Below are 18,689 nucleotides of genomic sequence, written 5' to 3' on the forward strand. Positions count from 1 at the left end.
ATTTGCCAGACGAATTTATTTATGAATTTCAAATGTAGATTGAAAAACTTCTTTGAAAAAGTTTAGTTGTTTCGTATCCAACACGAGGCTGCTTAAATTACGCTCGAGGTTATGTTGCACTATACAATATGAAGTTACACTATTTTTTTAACGTAGCAAGATCTCAAACCTCCAAGACAAAAGCACAATGAGGAAAATTATAATAATATAATGCCTCGCAAGTATAGACCATTTTATGAATGACTTTAAAAGTGTGATCTTGCATACATTAAAGGGCGATAACTTTTGTCTTGTGACCTAGTCTTAATTAGATTTTAAGCGTGCACCATCTTGCTATTCCTATACATATATATTTCAAAACGGACGGACGGACAACGCCAAATATACCTATTACTAGGCTGAAGAAGAGTTGAATTGCTAAAATGTGTTCTCGATCATGATGAGCTAGTGTAGCATGCTGGTGTCCGTACATGGTTGTGCTCGCCAATGGTGATTATTATGGAGGAGAGTTGGGTGGGCCAGTGAAGTTATCCATCATCTCATCTGGAACTCTTCAGCTGATAGGTTCGAAACCTGAGCCGAGAGATCTTCCCTGTATGTCAATGGAGATAACTGCGTACGAGAGTGGGGTCAGTTGTAGTATTCTGTCGTCCGTAAGTGCGGCCCGAGATCGTTTTTTTATCGTTAATTGAGATCACTGCCTGTGAGATCTGTTGGGCTAGTGTAGCCATCATGCATCTCCTCCGATGTCCCTTAACTTATTTTTTTTTTTAAAAACTTTGGATGAAATTTATTGCATTGACTTCTCTTATATTTTATAAAAAATAGAAGAAATCTGTGTGTAGTGAGTTTTGCCTTGTCGTCTTATAATTTGTTTATATATCAATCAATTAGTTAAGGAGTTATAGTCTGTTAGTAAGCCTGCCCCATTAGTTATGTGCATTATCTAAATCCTTTTTAGTGGATTTGTCCATCGATGATGTATTACAAATGTGTGTTTTTGTATACTCAGGGTTGCCATCAAACGGTTCAATTCACTTCATTTAATCAGAACTAGATATAGAAACATATGATTTTGTCTATGCGGGTACTGGAAGGCTTGATTTTTATTCTTACGGTAACATAATATGTTACGGTAATGGTTCAAGGTAATCAGTACCCAATAACATTAATATTTTATGCGGTTTATAAAATATTGTTACAAGATATTAAAGAACGTCCTCGATATTTAAATTTGGTAGTTTGTATAATGAAAATTCTTACAAAACTGGGTTTCTTTTATGACTGGCTATTTGCATGGTGTGAATAATATCCCACTGTTCTTGTTGCTTTTGAAACAACGTGTCAGGAATACTTTTATTCAAGTCCAAGGAAGGATAAACGACCCTTCTAGAGCAATATTTTACAGAACATTTTCACGATTTGAGTACAACCAGATCTGAATAGTATTAATATTGCAAACACAGAATCTGGTTAAGTAAATTATGAATGAGCTCACAAAGATTAAATGTTGAAGAGGGTAGGTAGAATTGAACACTTCCGAATTAAAACAAATGTGTATAATAGGTAATAAAATAGAAGACGAACTCTATTTCAAGTTTGAATACCAATTGAAGGCTGATGTTAAAAAAAAAAAGACAACAGATATCTAGATATAAATGTTCAAAAGTTATTGAGCTTTTTCAGTCAAAAAATAAACTTTCAATGCAAAGAATATTTATTTTTATGTAATAAGTTTTCGAATTTAGAAGTAGAAATGCGCACGTACCGTAATTATTTCGTAATGCTTGTATAGTATCCATTGTTTTTCAAAGTGTACCTGTGATAAAAGATACAGTCAACTCATTTTGCTATTCTTTATATGTAAGAGTGATTAGAATTAAAATTTAAAAATGTATAATAGTATTTTTCAAATAATTAAAACACATTTATTCTTTTTACGTATAGATTTTGTCTGCCTATAAAGATACTATAATTTGTGACCGGTCGCTATGTTGTTATGTATAAAATAACGTTGACATATGATCAAGGTGATTCATACCTATTCCAATATGTGCATTTGTTTGAACTTTTTTAAACATAATAAATTTTGTTCTGTTCTTTTTCTGTTCTGTTCTGTCCTTGACTAGTTACTAAATTTCCTTTATGTTACGACTGTTTCCGTAATTAAGCGAGTTCTTTCATATTAGAAATGCACACATGAAAACATACATAAAATATGAAAATACAACAACTTCAGAACAAAATCTCAGCATTAGCATTTTTACAGTCTTCTTATCGTTTTTAGATGTTGTGTTGACACTTTAGTTCTTTATTAACAACTTCTTACAAATGATTAACAATGTAAAGCTCTGTCCAACCGACAATTAAAGATGGAAACTTCAGGTAAACCATTGGCAATCTAATAGGCGTTGATCTCATTTATATACATAAACAAGATAATTAATTTTCAACGCACTATCTCACTTTTCAGATGACATTTTGTTAGTATGCATTTAATTTATTCTAGGTGAAATAATTAATGTCCGTTTATATCGGCCAGTTTCGTTGACATTATCAATATTTCCGAGTCATCCTTTCCGTCATAATACAAAACAATTTCGCGCTAGAAAAAAGTAGCTTTAGACCTTGGTGAGTGCAATGCAAATATCACCCAGTGTACTCGTGGAACCGGGGTCATGAGGCTGGATTTAATCGTAGCAATCTGTAACGCCAGAATTTTCCATACTTGGTCTTAGTTTACGATATGAATAGCATCGACACGAGTACATTTGTATGTGACATGGTATGTCATTTAGAAAAAAAATGTTTCAACGAAATAAGAATCATGTTTTCACGTTTAAACAAAAGCGCCACGGAGCGAACGCCAAGGCTCGTCTGTTGTTGTTGTTTTTTGAAACCGAGGAGAGTCATAATTTAGCTGTTATTAATGTAAGAGTTATTGTTACAAATATGCGCTTTGTCTCTTGCAAAACGTATACTACATTCCATTTTCACGACTTCAAGGACGGCGCTGCATTTTTTCGATAAAGAAACGATATAAAACAACATTGCATATATATCAAAACCTTGCTTATCGCACAAAAGCAGTAGCACCATCTTTAAATGTTATTTAATAATCTCTTGTTTCGAGTGTTCCATTGTATCTGGCCTTTGACCGTTGAGCCATCAAAGAAGATCACTTATAAGCATTGACTACTTGACCTATGACTGCATTTTCTAATGCATTTTATATGACTTTGTAGAACGGAAAAATAATATTGTTTTGTATTTTAAAAACACAATAGTTTATTTATGTTAAAGATTTGAATTATAAATAAACACCCTCTAACTTTGTTGTTTCCTTATTATTTTTTAAAAATTAATCATAACTGGTAAACGCTTACGCCTTCCTTTGTATAATCATCATGTGAATGTGAGTAATGAAGTCATATTGAACAAATTATAAATAACACCACGAGCTCATGTATATCATTTTATCACACAGTGATGTTTTTTTTGTAAAATACATGTAGACCGAAAGCACAGTTGAATCACAAAGAAAAAAAAACACTTTATAAAGCCAATTTCACAACGCATTTCGAAATTAACAATATTGAAATAAACTGTACAATGAGCAAACGGGTGTCAATAGCATACGTAGACATGGATAAACAAATGCTATTCTTTTCTAAAATTAATCTGACATAATAGGTTTGCTTAATTTATCCAAACATATAAATATACATAATACATTCAATAAGGAATAAAAAACCAAAACAACAACACTTCCTTAAGTCCAATTGATACAAAGTAAAATAGTTCGACTATTTAAATGCACTTTATATTAATTGTTTAGCAAATCAGTGATACCCCTGTATCAAGTTTTAACGAATCGAAACCAGGTCAACATGCTTTATACATATGTGTCAGAACTCACAAAATGAAAACATAATGAACATGTTTAAAACTCGTGTAATAAATTATATAGAACCAACCGACTAGATACATTGTGAAGATGTTTATACCTTTGTATTAAGTTCTATACAACCATTCAAATGGAAAAGAAATAACATGCTTTATTCTCCTGTTAAAACACATATAACCATCCGATTAAAAACGTAATACGAATGGAAGTGTAATACACCAGCTTTAACAGCAGGCGGTAACAATGAAACCATCCGAATGAATACAAGGGGAACACCATATAATACTTCTGTAGCGGGTTCTTCACAAGCACCGGAATGGAATGGAATGAACATGATTTACACGAGGTTGGTAACAATTTAATCATACGCATGAAATCAACGTGAACACGTTTTATACTCCTGTATCAAGTTCTATCGAACCACTCGAATGGAAACCGCTCTCCTTACTTTTATCTAAGGTTTCAATATCGTTGGGTTGTAGAACTACAATGTCTTCAGCACAGTTTAACTGATCGCATCTGATTTCAGTTGTTTCGTCAAGTCTGCTCAATAATGGAATCTTTGTCGAGAGACGGTGTTTTAAATCCCCGGATCCGTTATTTTTTCTCCCTTGTTTTTGGTTCTGGTTAATCAATTTATCAAAACATATATTTGGCGACTGTTCAGTCGATTCACTGCAACAATCATTAGAAACTATATAGCAAGATGGCTCTGCTATCGCATGGGAATCATTGGCATTGGCATTGTAAACAACGCTCTCAATAGCACCCTCACCTTTTTGTTCAGTATTATTGTCTTCATTGTCTCGCAATTGCCATACATCATCTTGCGTTGTATTAGAAACATCGCTAACGTATGTCGTATCTGTGCTGTTACTCATAAAAGTATCGACACTCTGGCGTGTTTTTGTTAACTTCTGCAACTTTCGCACGCCACAAAACTTCGCGTAATCACTAACGCTTCGAATGTAAGGAGGGTGGTTCCTTTGTTTCACTTGGTCCTTTGATTTGGAATGGCTCGCATCCCAAAGGTCAACGACGCTGTCATTTTCGTCGCTTAAAACAGGTTCCTTATTTGCAAATTCAGCTGCCCGATCTGTATGGCTTTTCCGAAGAAACGGCTGTGTCTCTGTATGATCGCGATGAAATGGGTAGATTTTGGGCGCAGTAACGGTACCTCTGGTCCCATGTGCAGAATCATGAAAATGTGAAAATGCCGGCTCCCGATACCTCATATTGCACCTCATGGAAACGTCCTTATGATGATTTCGCGACTGAGACATAGAACGCGACGTCATAGTACCACGATACATATTCGCCTTTTCAACACAAATACCATATTTTCCCAATAAGATAAATACATCCTTTCGAAACTGTTTGGTAAGAATAGCGTACAAGAACGGATTCGCGCATGAATTAAGAGGGTAAAAGAATACCAAAAGAATTTTTGAGTTTGTTATGTCAATTAATGGTACTCCAGCGGACGCTGTGAGACCAAAGAATGCGATCGGTGCCCAACAGGCAAAGTTGGTGAATACAAGGAGAGCCATTCGTTTAGCAATCGTGGCATCGTTACTCCTAGCTGTTGTTGCACTGCCTTTTACTTGCCAGTACATACTTACATAGCAAAAACAGATGGAGAGAAACATGACACCATTCATGATCAACAACGATACCACGTAGCCGATATCGACGCTTTTAACGGCCTTCATGGGTAGACAGATACTGACGTTACCATATCCGCTAATACCAACAAGCGGCAACGTAGCAAGCACTGATGCAAACGTGTAGCCCAACGCCATCAACGCTACTGACTGGCGTAGCTTTAGACGTTTATTTAGATGGATCGCGTGACTAATAGCGTACCATCGTTCTAGTGTCAATATTGTCAGTGTAAAAACAGACAATTCGCTTGAAAATACGGATAAAAAACCAGCTGCTTGGCATCCTCCTTCGTTTTGCCAACGTATCGCGTAGTTAAAATATTCACCCAACGTATGAACGTCAATAGATGCTAAGAGTAATAAATACACTCCCATGATGAAATCCGCAAACGCTAAATTGCACATTAGGAACTTTGGAACGGACAACTTTCCTCGACTCGTCATAATGACAATCAAGACAACACTGTTTCCAAGTAGAGCTGCCAGAAGCACAAACCAAACTATAACACGTAGCCAAATGTATCCCATGACGTCTTCGCACGGATTAAACGCGTCGGGTTCTGGTGTACATGTTACGTTTCTGTTATATATGTAGATCTCCCCACAAAATGCTTGCTGTGTTATATTATCGTCAACATATGTTGTATGGAAGACCATTACTGATTCTGTCTTTTTGGAATTCTTGTCATTTTCACCAAAACTGCCGAAATTATTATCCAGTGGTTTTATTGGTCCAAATCCGAAATTGGTTTCATTGTCGTCGATAGTTTTGCCAAAAGTTTCATCTGCAAAGTCACCAAAGTTTCTTTTATGACGAACAAACTTTATTCCATTTATATACTGAATCGTGTTTCGTTTCACTCTGGTTTCGTTTCCTGGTATTACAATTTTCCCAAAGCCCATTGTACGAGGGGTGAGTGCGGAAGCCGGTGTCGAAGTACTAGTTGACAATGCACACTCGCGGTTAATCGATTCCTGCGCCTGTCGAGCTTTTGCGCGCCATACGGCCGGGTTTTGAATCTCCGGGTTTTTAAATGCACAACAATGATGGGGATACGTTAGTTCAGTTACTTCGATTTTGCTGAACTCCAATACTGTCGGAAAGTGTTTCAATGAGGGAGTGTCTTTTATTATCAACTTCCTTATGTTTTTTAGACCCGCAGTTGGCAGCGTCTCGATTTTCGTCTCTGACAAGTCTCTGCGTAATATAGAGAGAAACAACTTATATTTTGAAAATGATAACTCGAATATTGACATTGTGGTCAAATTGCAACACATTGTGTATTCCTTTTTTAGGTTGTCAATTGAACAAAGTTAAGTTATGACTTTAAGATATTTTTACGCCATAAAAATGTAAGCTTCACAGGTAATAATGCCATTTTAAATAACACCTTCATTGACTTGAACAATTACTTTGTTATATATTTAATGTACATTTTCCCAAATTGAAGATGCACATGAACTACAAACATCTTTTAGGAACAAATTTGCTTGTAGAAAAGACACCAATTCTCATAATTATACTTACAGATTTAGTATAAGTTTATTTTTGGCAAAGGCGTTCTCATGTAGGTTCTGGAGATTTTTGTTTTTATTGAGGAATCTAAAACAAATAATTTTACTGACATTTAAATGAAAATAAGATGACATTTTGAACAACATTTTTGAAAAGACAGTGAACTATATCATAAGAGTATCCAAAAATAAAAGTGGAAACCTTCTCACTTTGTCAATTGATTTTACTACAATATCAGTTTTTGTAAATTTATTTTTTACTTAATATACATAGTTTTACAATGCAAAAATTGGATTGAACGTATTGAAACCATTGTTCAATATGTAATAATGAAGAAGCTATTAAACAACTTACAGATGAACGACAGTTGCATTTTCAAAAGAATAACCTTCGATACTTGTAATATCGTTTTCATCCAATTTCCTGAAAAATAAAAACGTATAAATTCATTTCTTCGAAATATCTAAAACAATAGGTACTTGACTACTAACTTTTCTGTTCCATGTTTGTTGTAAACAATTATTACAGCCAAATAAACACTAGACCTTATGGTTTATATTTTTGAATGGTAATGCGTAGAAAATTAGTTTGGTTTGTTAAGGTTTTAAAACGATATGTGTTCCATACTTACAACATATCGGTTTGAATGCCGTAAAAATCGTACGCCTTTATCTTTGTGATTTTGTTGCCATGAAAATCCCTGGAATTAGAAAAAATAAAACACTCTAACTCTTGATGGGAATTGCAAAGAAGAAGTTGTCTAGTTAAAACCTATGTTTGTACACATATTGTTAACATGTTACTTATTATGCGAAGGGAGGATATAAAAGTATTCTTTATTGTTTATGACCTTTGCCCATGACGTTCAAATGGCGATGTAGCTAGAATTCAAAAGGTTCTATTGAACACTCTGGGAATTACTGCACCAGTAAACGGATTAGTGAACATAAAAAAGCTTGTTTAAGAGTAAAAGAGAAATTCATAAAACGAATTTAAAATGAAAAAAAAAGAAATCTTGATCGCAGATCTGTCATATTGAACAATTAAAGGCGTTTATTTCAAAATCGGTTGTTCCTAGATGTATCAATTACTTTAAATTTGTATACGAAGTTACTGTGTTCGTACATTTCTTTCATGAGTCCTTCCATATCTTGGTTTGCAGTCTTGAAAAATGATAGGTTTGGTACACTCGTCAGTCCATTACGATACATCTGCCTGTAAAAAGATGATAATAAAGATGTGAAGAAATATAAGAGACAAGGCTCATTTGTACGAACAATCTCATGCCTGAGATTTTCTTCATTTACTAAAATAATAGTTAGAATAGTCCAGATTCAGATATGACAATGTATTGACCCAGAGATAAATGCATTCAAGTTACTTACTTTCTGCAGATACATAATAATTTTTTACGTATTTAATATGATTGTCTAAATAAATAGCTTCTGAATTCGCCTCCCTTTATATATGCATCACAGCGATGAGGAGATGGACTGCCTAGATGACTGCATTATGTTATATGTCGTATATATCACTTGCTATTCAAACATTGAAACCATTACATATAATGAAAATCTTTGAAGTTCTGGAGTTTGTAGCAGATAAATTTATGATACAATACAAAATCAAAATATTCATGGACATTTCTGATTAACATTTCCAAACAATGAATGATATAAATGTGTTTTGATAGTAAACTTACAGTGTCTCTAAATTCTTGAAGCTTCCAAGGACACCAGCATTCAGGGATGTCAGTTTTCCACAGCCAATCATCCCTCTGTAAATATTTGGAGACGGTTTTGGTACAAATATAGCAACGAAATTTAAGTTTGTCCAAATGATGGGTTTATAATAGCTATTGCTGCATTAAGCTACAAATGAAAATAAAATTGCCAATCGTGTCAACTCCTGAATGCAATTGTTAACACAACTTACACAATACATTTTACGTCTTTCTAGAAATATTATTAAGTAAATGCCGGTTTCATTTTAATAAATGTATTAACATCTACATTTACTATACTATCAATTTAAAGACATGTTTCTTCTCTTCTATTAAGAACAACTTGTCTTTTTATAATTACCATTCAGACAATGCTTGTCAATGTTCCTGACAGCTTGTAAATTAAGAACTTTCAAGAACGAACTTTTCCTGACCTCTTCCATTTTACTATAAAGCATCCTACTGTGAGAATAGTCTAAGTACAATACAAAACATTTCGTGAACACAAGATTTTATTCAGAGCTGTGGCAAATCTCTTTATGTAAAGTTAATATGAATTGTAAAAGCTGGTTTTACTCCAAGAAATGGTTCGGGAAAACAACAGGGTTGTTTCCGAAAGGAAGAGTGTTTAATCAACCAATTCAAAATTTCTCTGATAAGTAAAATACTGCAGGTTACAATAATTTTTAGGATGTTAGTGAGGTAACTTACGACAATTACAGTAATAATAGCCTTGTTTTAAGACAATAACTCACCAAGAGAGAGAGAGAGAGAGAGAGAGAGAGAGAGAGAGAGAGAGAGAGAGAGAGAGAGAGGGGGGGGGGGGGAGGGGTTAATATAAATTCCTTCTAGTTTGTATATATGATACTTTCATTATAAGACTAAATGAATTCATAATTTTAAGCCTTGTTCATTTATGTCTGTGCCTTTGAGAGACTTTGTCGTGCCTCTTAAAGAGAAAGCGATGTTGCTCCGGCTTGATAGGTGATGTTGATGTCAGGTCGTTGAGTATTTGAAAATGATATATCAGTTTGTATGTTATTTTAACTTTAATCCTCATTGTTTAAAGCTGATCCGTGCTCTGACGAGGTTTATATATTTTATGTATAACTATGATAAATGTTGGGTCAAGTGTAAGGTTATAGCCATGCTTACTAGTTAAAGCACCAGAAGACTCGGATTCTAGTAAATTCTTGTTTCACTGACCGCTTGAAGGCGGTATTTCAATTATTCATTGACAATGCAATTTTGATGAGTGTGTGGTCTGTTTGTGGCTTGTGTATGTGGTGTTATATTGTTTGTGTCTCTAGTTCATTGTCGTTTGGGCTCTTTCCTTGTGCCCTTAAATAGTGTTAATATTTGAATTTTCAACTACTGGGCTTGTCTCTATTGTTTTCATTGTACAATTGATGTGTCCACTTTCTTTACTGTTCCTTATGTTTGTTTGTTTTAGCATTTCATTTTAGACAAATTGAATTTGTTTCTTAAGGAAGTTCATGGTTTAAAGGACCACCACACAGATTTTCAAAAAGATCATTTTTTATATATATACTTTAAGGCAAGCAAAGTAAATATGTTTAGTGTCACTGTGTGGATTGTTTTTATTCTAAATTCTTCTATTCTGCAATTTTGAAGTCTGGATATGAGGTCCCATTTTTCAAAAGTTTATTAAATATTTTTCTTATTTAAAAATATATGATCAATACATGTCATTTTTTATCGGATAGTCTGGAATATTTTCACAAAAAATATTCATTATGTTAAAGACCTCTTCTGTTAAGCTGTGAACGTTACATTGTTGATGACCATTAAACATAGGTCTTGTTATATTATTTTACCGTATATTCTCCCTAGATCTTACCATTTGGTGGAACAATAACAAACAAGTAGACATATTTTGCAGACAACCTCTGTTAAGCATTGGATTTTTAATTTCAAGATTATGCGTAATGATGTTAGACAGCTAGAGAGGTCCGTCGGGGATAAATGTTAAATCAAGCTAATCATTCAATATGTAAAGGTTGAATTTCTTACTTTAACAAATTTGTCCTTCGTAAAAAAATAACATTTTGAAATAAACAAAAACTGGTGACTTCGCAAAAAATCATATTTCCTTTAAAAGTCATTTAATTAAAAACCTATGTCTTATTACTGTTGAAGTGAAAGCATTACTCTTTTTAACAGTTGAAATGAGTAGAATCAAGGAGTTTCTTTCAATTAACAAATAAGATACGATCTACAAAGATTTTGAAAGATCTACCGTGAGTTGTCGCAAATCTCATAAAGAAAATTAAAACATTACCTTTAAATAACAGCAAACAAACTAGTTTAAGAGCTTTTAAAGAGCAAAACACAGTCGTTCAGAAAAATATAAAAGTGAGTTAACTTACAAAGCTTCGAGTTTTTCCATGTTGTCGAAGACGCCTGGTTCGAGATATTCGAGCTGGCAGGGATCCGTGGATGTGTCACGGAAAAACCTGACAACATGAACAAGCAACTTTTTGTTAATATTGCATTTAAATGTGCCATACTTTTGAGAGAAAAATATAGAACTATATAAACAGAAAAAAAAATACAATGTACAATACTTTTATATCTGAATTTATCCTTCATTTTTCCACTACTTTCTTGAGGGTGGTGAAGTTGTGTGTTCCTTATTGAGTGAATGTTTGCCTAAAAACTTGGCATTTATTTAACTAGAACAAGCTGAAGCTTTTCCTGCTTAGCTAGTTCCTGAATTGTCCATTATTATATTACTTATACACATTATAAACATTAATAACTTGTTTCAAAGAGTTTTAAATATATAAATTATGTACTTACAATTCGGTTAAGAACGGATAGAGGTCAAATGTACCTGCACTAACCACACGAATGCTCGTTCCGCTCAGATACCTGAAAGCGGACAAAAATGCGAATACAAAATATTATAACGGACTGCTGATTAGTCAGAGGTTCTTGAGGCAATAGTAAAATATTATAGGGAAGATATCTGGAAAAAGCAACATTCGTCAAAAAGTAATATGTCAACTTGAAAAAGTGTGCAACTAACATGATAAGGATTATTGTGCTTCTTCACAAGACACAAGAAAAAAACACAAAAAAGTGATAACATAATTATTATAAGTAAAAGAAGAGCGCAACATAGCGACACCAACGCTCACCTATATTTTAGTGGAAACAGGAGAATAAAGAACAGCAAGCACAAAAAGTCAATTAAAAATAATAAGCAATGCGAACAATTTGATTCTATAAACAACAATGAAGTATGGGAGAATCGCATTTAGGGCAAAACATGCTTGAATCCATGAGAGTGTAAAATGCATTTATTCTTGTTTATTCTCAAGCATAGGTGCTTTTTTTCCAAAACTATTTCTATTGAAAACAACAACAACATAACTTACAGAAAGGTTGAAAATAAATAGTGAATGGTCAAATAGACCATGACACATTTTTAGATTGCTGGGAATATCCCTGTAATTTAAATTGTACACTTTTATTACAGTCAATTAACATAATCATTTAAAGAGAAACTTTTTTTATGAATCAAGAAAACAAATTAATCGAATTAATCTACAAGAATGTTTCTGGCTGTCTGTTTTGTTTGTTTTGTTAGCCCAAACTAGTATTTCTCTTTTGTCCTGAGTGGGTTTTATTTTAATCGTTGCTTTGTGTAAAACGTTAAGCACGAAACGGTTTGGGTTTAAAAAGTCGTCGAAGTATGTTGAAAGGATAATCTTGCAATACTGATCCAAGATCCAGTCGTCCTTTTTTTTTATAGAATTGTGTTAAAGAATTAAAGCAATTTCGCAAGAATGTATCACACATCAATGCTCTAAACATGACTATTTCTTATGCAAAAGTAATAAAACTCGTCGTATACGAAATAACGCATCTTTATATCTATATCATGTTTGATGGCAACTTTCATGACACTTATATTTTTGACAAACTATTGTTTTCCGTCAAAGATTTCGGATTAGTTTTCAGTAGCATTCCGTAATTTCTTTTACACGTAAACGTTTTCAATCCAAAGTCATGGAAAGTGATCAATAGCAGGTTTGGTTCTAATTAGATGAAAACTGAATACTTCTTAGTGATTTTTTCAATGATCAGTGTGAAGCAAGTAAGTTGTATAATCATCATTTTATTTTGAATGTTACTTATTTCTTGATTGAATGGTAGGGACAACTGTTAATCAATGTTCTATGTACCAACAGTAGCATTTTTTTAATCTGCATTGTGAAAAGACTCATCGATTGTTAAATAAAGGGAAGAAGGTGTTATTGTGTATGCAGCTTAAAAAATATTGTTTTCTTTTTAATCTATCTTATTCTTTCACATCAATGACTGTAACGGTATATTGATAAAAACGTTCGAAGTTTTAAAAAGTTGTTTACTTCATTCAAGTGTACATTTCCAACCTTTATCGATATTTGAATGAAACATTCACTTTGAATAGTGGGATTTAACAGTTTGGCGAGAGTAATTGCGTGCAAAGCCACATTTCTGCACCAGCATACAACTCAAATTAAATCGTAAGATAAGTGCATTTTTACAGGACCCTTTTAAACGTCTCGTTCGTATTTTTTATTCTTCACGACGCGGCGATTACGACTTCAAATGGACATTAACTGTGTTTATACTTTTTTTAAGACATACGATAAGTATGCGTGTGGCCATCTATTAGAACACTCCATGAAACTTCACGGCAATCTTGTCAGCCATTGGCTTTCAGACTTTTAAGCTATTTTGAGAATGTCAGTAAATACTGTCGGAAAAGCAGACATATCCTGATAGAAGTCTGTTAACGACCAAAATAGCGAGACTCATCTAGTATCGTGAATTATTACTTAAAAGATAAGCCTTATCCTGGAGCAAATGTAAGTTTTTTAAACTCTTTTCGAAAACATATTCAATTAACAACTGTCTTATACTTATTTGAAACAGTTTAATGCATTTTTGTGTAGCAACAGTCCAGATAAAAAATGTAAAGGCAACTAAAAACGTTCATCAGTAACGCAGTCAAATACGTTCCTTGTTATTAACGATCCGACGCACAAATAAGTTATACTAGTTTGTATATGTAGTCTATATTTCCACTGAAATCGGACGTCAGCTGACATATTTTGCAATCTACAAGTTAGTTGTATGATTTTAGTTATAGTTTTTAATATTCGTATTTAGCACATACAACTCTTATACCAAATTAGAAAAAATTAACGGGCAACCACGAAACGCATTCTGAGTTTTGGATAACTGTGACAAGTTAATCTAACTAAAGGTGACAAAAGAAAAAAAAACTGCAGTCAATTAGAAACAAACTATGGTCAAGAATGTAATTTTTTTCCATTTGAACTAATCAACATATTTTTAACAGTTAGGTACATGTAAATGTGTTTTTGCTTTACTGCCTTTGACACTGAAACATTACAAGATGAAAAGCTCTATACAATATGTGTGCCAGCATAAAAGCTTTTTGATTGGGCACGAAGTAGTTGATTCGGCAATGAAAAAGAACTATTTCAAAACGAGTCACAGACAGGGCTTAAATTTGACCGTACAAATCGGAATTGTCTGTTACACCACTTTGATCACATGGGGATTTCTAGGGATGTGATATACAGTTACAATGACAAGTGAGACCAAAATGCCCTCTATTACAAATAAGTAAATTAGTTCTGTCAAGTAACTAAACGAGGAAATGACAAGCGAGTTCCCAAGGGGGTGGACTTATTAACCCTGCATTGATGTCGTGGCATTATCAGGAACTTTTTGCAGATTTCTTTACAAAAATGTAATTATTTTATCGGATATGTTACAGTATTTACTGTCTACATTCTATAATGTTATTCATTTATTCGTATACAATATTCAGTACAATATTCAGCTTGTTTGAACAAAATATAAAAAACTGAGTATTACCTATCCTTGTTTTAGCTGCTATTTTTATGCTGTAAACTACAATGTTGACTTTTCATTAATTTTCAGTTAATTGTGTTTATAGACTGCGGCAATTTCAAATGTAACTACTGTTTCACATATTATGTTCTATCTTAGACTATCACCTCTTTTTAGCAGACTGGGAACCAAATAATGACATTATTTTTGATAAGTTGCAAAGCTCCATTTCCAACGACGAAGTTTGGTAGTTTTGAAGTTTAGTTGGCGATTTCATTGGCAGGGAATTAATTTTATTATCTGAAAAAGGTTCATAGTATGCCAAAGAAACAGTTAAATAAGCATAACTTGTTAATCATGCCAAATAGACCCTCTGTTATTTGAGTTTATAAGTACAGTATTCTGCTCGATAACTTTGTGTTAATTTCATCGAAATGGGATGATCGCTCAATCTTTACTTTTAATATTTAAATCATACCAAGCTTCTATTAACTGTCTTGGCCATACACATAACAGGCCTTCTAATTGCTTCTTAACAATGCATTCGTTTTAGTAACATGTAATCATTCTACTATCCATAAATAATGGTAAATACGTTATACAAATTTCAAAACTTATCAATGTGTGTGCATATATGTTGTTAATATCCTCCCTTAAACTTACTAGGTCAACCCTGGAGATTACACATATTACATCAAAGGTCAGTGTCAATGTACATATCCACACATTAGTCCCCATTCTACCAATTTAATTGGTTACCATTCGTAAAGACAAATACTACACTTCTCTTATCTATTTCATATTTTTTCCTTTCAGTCTTTGAAATACAGTATTTTCTCCTTCTAAACATACTATGAATAGGAGTTGTAGCCAGACGAAAGAAAGTCAAAGGCAGATGAAGTAGGATATACGATTACTAAAGAGTTATAATCGTGATAATATTTAATGGTATTTGTACGCGGGAACGCGTGAACTACTTTCGTTTGGTCACGGAGGTCTTTAAACACCAAACGTGTTTAGAATGAAATGTATGATCACACGAGAAATGTGATTAATGCGTTTATCAGAGAACCTTTAAGAAAATCAATTGTAATAAAGATTAAGAATTCCTTTTGGGACATTTTGTTTGAAATAAAATTTGTCCTTAAACAACCACAATCTTCCTTTTGGCAGCATGACAAAGAAATGGTTGTACAACTTTTTCAATTTACAAACCAAGCGATCGTTGTACTTGAACAATTTCGAACGGTTGTTAATTAATGGATGTTTTATTTACGTATTAATAGCATACATTAAAACTGATAATTGGCTTACATTTACAAGAAGCCTTAAAAAGATAATTTCAGTTAGTAGCTTAGTTGTTTTGGCAAACTTTAAATGGCATGAGTTCTAATAATTCCATGGATTTAAACAAACTGCAATCTTAATCGATTTCCTTAATAACAAAAACAAATCTAATTGGTTCGAGGTTTTTTTAAAAAAAATTAATTTATAAGGAATATTAATTTACACGTACATTTTATCATGATTACTGAATGTTTGTCGATTTAAATCGTGAATAGGCATAATAAAATGTTATACAATTCGGTGTTTTAATAACTCTGTCAAGAATGATTGGTCAGATTGGAGTAATTGTTTAGATTAATCCTTTGTCAAGATTGAATGATAAATATTTGCTAATATTGGCATTGTTTAGAGTACAATATAACGGTACCCAGTGTACTACTCTCTCAAACATTACATTTTCCCATAAGTTATGTGTCTCGAAGTTTGACGAATATATTTTCGAGACGGGGGCGTTTCTTCTGGGAATTTACAGGATGGACAGCAACAATAAAAACTATACTTTATATAAAGGGAATTTGCATTGTATCAACTGCAGGTCCATCTTCATCAAAATGAGGATATCAGAATTATTTAGTAAGTTCATCTGGCAGCAGAAAAAAGTTTTTGAATGGACCAAGCAAATTGAAATTGGTTGTTCGCTCTGCGAATTCCAATTATTATTATCTGACAATACAAATTGAAAGTGGTTTTTGGCCCTGGGAATAAGCAATATGTGACAGACAACCGATACTTGAACGTTCAGAATTGTACACTTATAGTCTCACCTTACGCACAGTTTTCCCGCCATTTGTACGAATAAGACCACCAAAATGCCTTTTTTTAAACATAAGTAAATGAGTTCTGACAAGTAAGTAAAAAAGGAAATGATAAGCGGACTCCGAAGCGGCTTTGATGCCAGGTCTGAAACATATTTCCTAGGCTTCTTTATAAATGTATAATCATTAATGTAATTACTCGTCTGTCATTTTCCCTACATTTAGGTAAACGTTTATTAAGTTATTCACTAGTTTAAAAAAACAAAACAAAAAACAGTTGGTGTTTTGTATTATATCTTTTCTATTTCCCCACATCCTTTCCCTGACGGGGACCTTAATCATCGTTGCCTTTTAATTAAATATCAGTATATATTTTTTGCTTTCCGTTATTGGCTGAACTGTAAAATATTATTATCGAATTCCTACGGTGTTCAGAAAAAGCAATTTAGTATCCCATTGCATTATTTACATAATGAAATGACAAAGCAACAACTACCTAAAAAAAGTAAGAGAACAGTGAAACACTGAAACACATGTCTTAAAGGCTGATTGTGTGTATTGATTTTAATATTTGAGAACTGTACAACAAATTTAATGAAAAACATGCAAACATCGAAAACATGCAAATTGTACATAACATGCATTACGCAAGACGAACTCAGCAATATCCTTGTAGACATTTCTTATGAATAAGGAAAAACAGCAATATATCATGCCATTTCTTTCCTATTATTCATTTACATCTATATGGCAGGGTTCACCAATATCATTCAGAAGTGATGGCGAATATTTGACCGAAAGACATTTAAGGAAAATAAACATCTAACCAAGTAGTAAAACATCTAAAATAGAGCAGTTTCAAAAACTTAAAGCAAATGTAATTTGAAACAATCACACCAACAATAAAGTGGGGTTTTCTCTTTAAAAAGGAGGTGATACTTAAAACGATAATGACTACACTAGAAACACGTACAAGGAATATATCTTATTCTTTGTGTCCGATACATCTGCAGCTTAATACGTTAAACATATGTGTAACTACACACTTTGCGTACAAATTATAAATATAAAACGTTCCCTTATGCATTTTGTGCAAAAACTGCAATATCAAATATAACATTTGACAAATTATATTACAAAATGAATAATATCTTCACATAACACTTCCGTGCTTTTGAGCAATATTAAGGCAATGATTGGCATAATTGCATAATGTATCATACAGGGAAAGATATACGTAATATTCATGAAGATCGACCGTTCATGCGCCACTAGTTAAAATCTTGGCTCAATCGATAAAATATTAGTTAAACATCTCTGAAACCAACACTTATCATCTTTGATTTACGTTGACTTTTATGTATATACAAACCAAATACTTAAGGATTAGTACACCCGTGACATTCCAACATCGCCAAGATAACCGATACTGGAAGAAACTCATTATCATAATTTTACTTTCAAAAACCTACTACTTAAATTCTATATTATTGGGATATCATTTAAACTATTGTCCCTGAAAAATCTTTCTTGGTCATAGTTTTTTTTTATTTCATTTGCGTTTTTTGTTGTTCCCTTAAATTCATTAAAAAACACTAAACCTTGATTTGGACCTGAAATATATGCTTAAATAAATATTCTGTTTCTTACTTTTTCCATTTCTTGTCATTTATATCATGTTATTGGACTTGTCATATATACAAAAACATGCTTTTGTATGTTATTGTTCTATTTTATTGTTACAGATTCTGATTCGGGTTTCATGTCAAGTATACTGCCAAAACTTTATGGATACTGACTGATGATATACGTGATTTTGTTATAACAAGTATGTAGATAATGCTTATTGTGATCGGGTTAAATGCCAAGTATATTG

The 18,689-nt window shown here is 33.0% G+C and overlaps 1 protein-coding gene across 1 annotated transcript in view; it reads right to left on the reverse strand.

Moving 5' to 3' along the window:
• Positions 1 to 3,344: 3,344 nt before the first annotated feature.
• The window catches only part of LOC128209145 (thyrotropin receptor-like), a 77,343-nt gene continuing 61,998 nt past the window's right edge, over positions 3,345 to 18,689 (reverse strand). The window contains exons 2-9 of the mRNA XM_052913041.1: positions 11,634 to 11,705; positions 11,201 to 11,287; positions 8,790 to 8,864; positions 8,213 to 8,302; positions 7,719 to 7,787; positions 7,442 to 7,510; positions 7,100 to 7,174; positions 3,345 to 6,769 (exon numbers count right to left, since the gene is read on the reverse strand). Of these exons, the coding sequence (XP_052769001.1) occupies positions 4,300 to 6,769; positions 7,100 to 7,174; positions 7,442 to 7,510; positions 7,719 to 7,787; positions 8,213 to 8,302; positions 8,790 to 8,864; positions 11,201 to 11,287; positions 11,634 to 11,705 (3,007 nt within the window). The 3' untranslated portion in view covers positions 3,345 to 4,299. The remainder of the gene's footprint in view (positions 6,770 to 7,099; positions 7,175 to 7,441; positions 7,511 to 7,718; positions 7,788 to 8,212; positions 8,303 to 8,789; positions 8,865 to 11,200; positions 11,288 to 11,633; positions 11,706 to 18,689) is intronic.

The sequence above is a fragment of the Mya arenaria genome, chromosome 11 (assembly GCF_026914265.1).
Source record: "Mya arenaria isolate MELC-2E11 chromosome 11, ASM2691426v1".
In the NCBI taxonomy this organism is placed as follows: Eukaryota; Metazoa; Mollusca; class Bivalvia; order Myida; family Myidae; genus Mya; species Mya arenaria.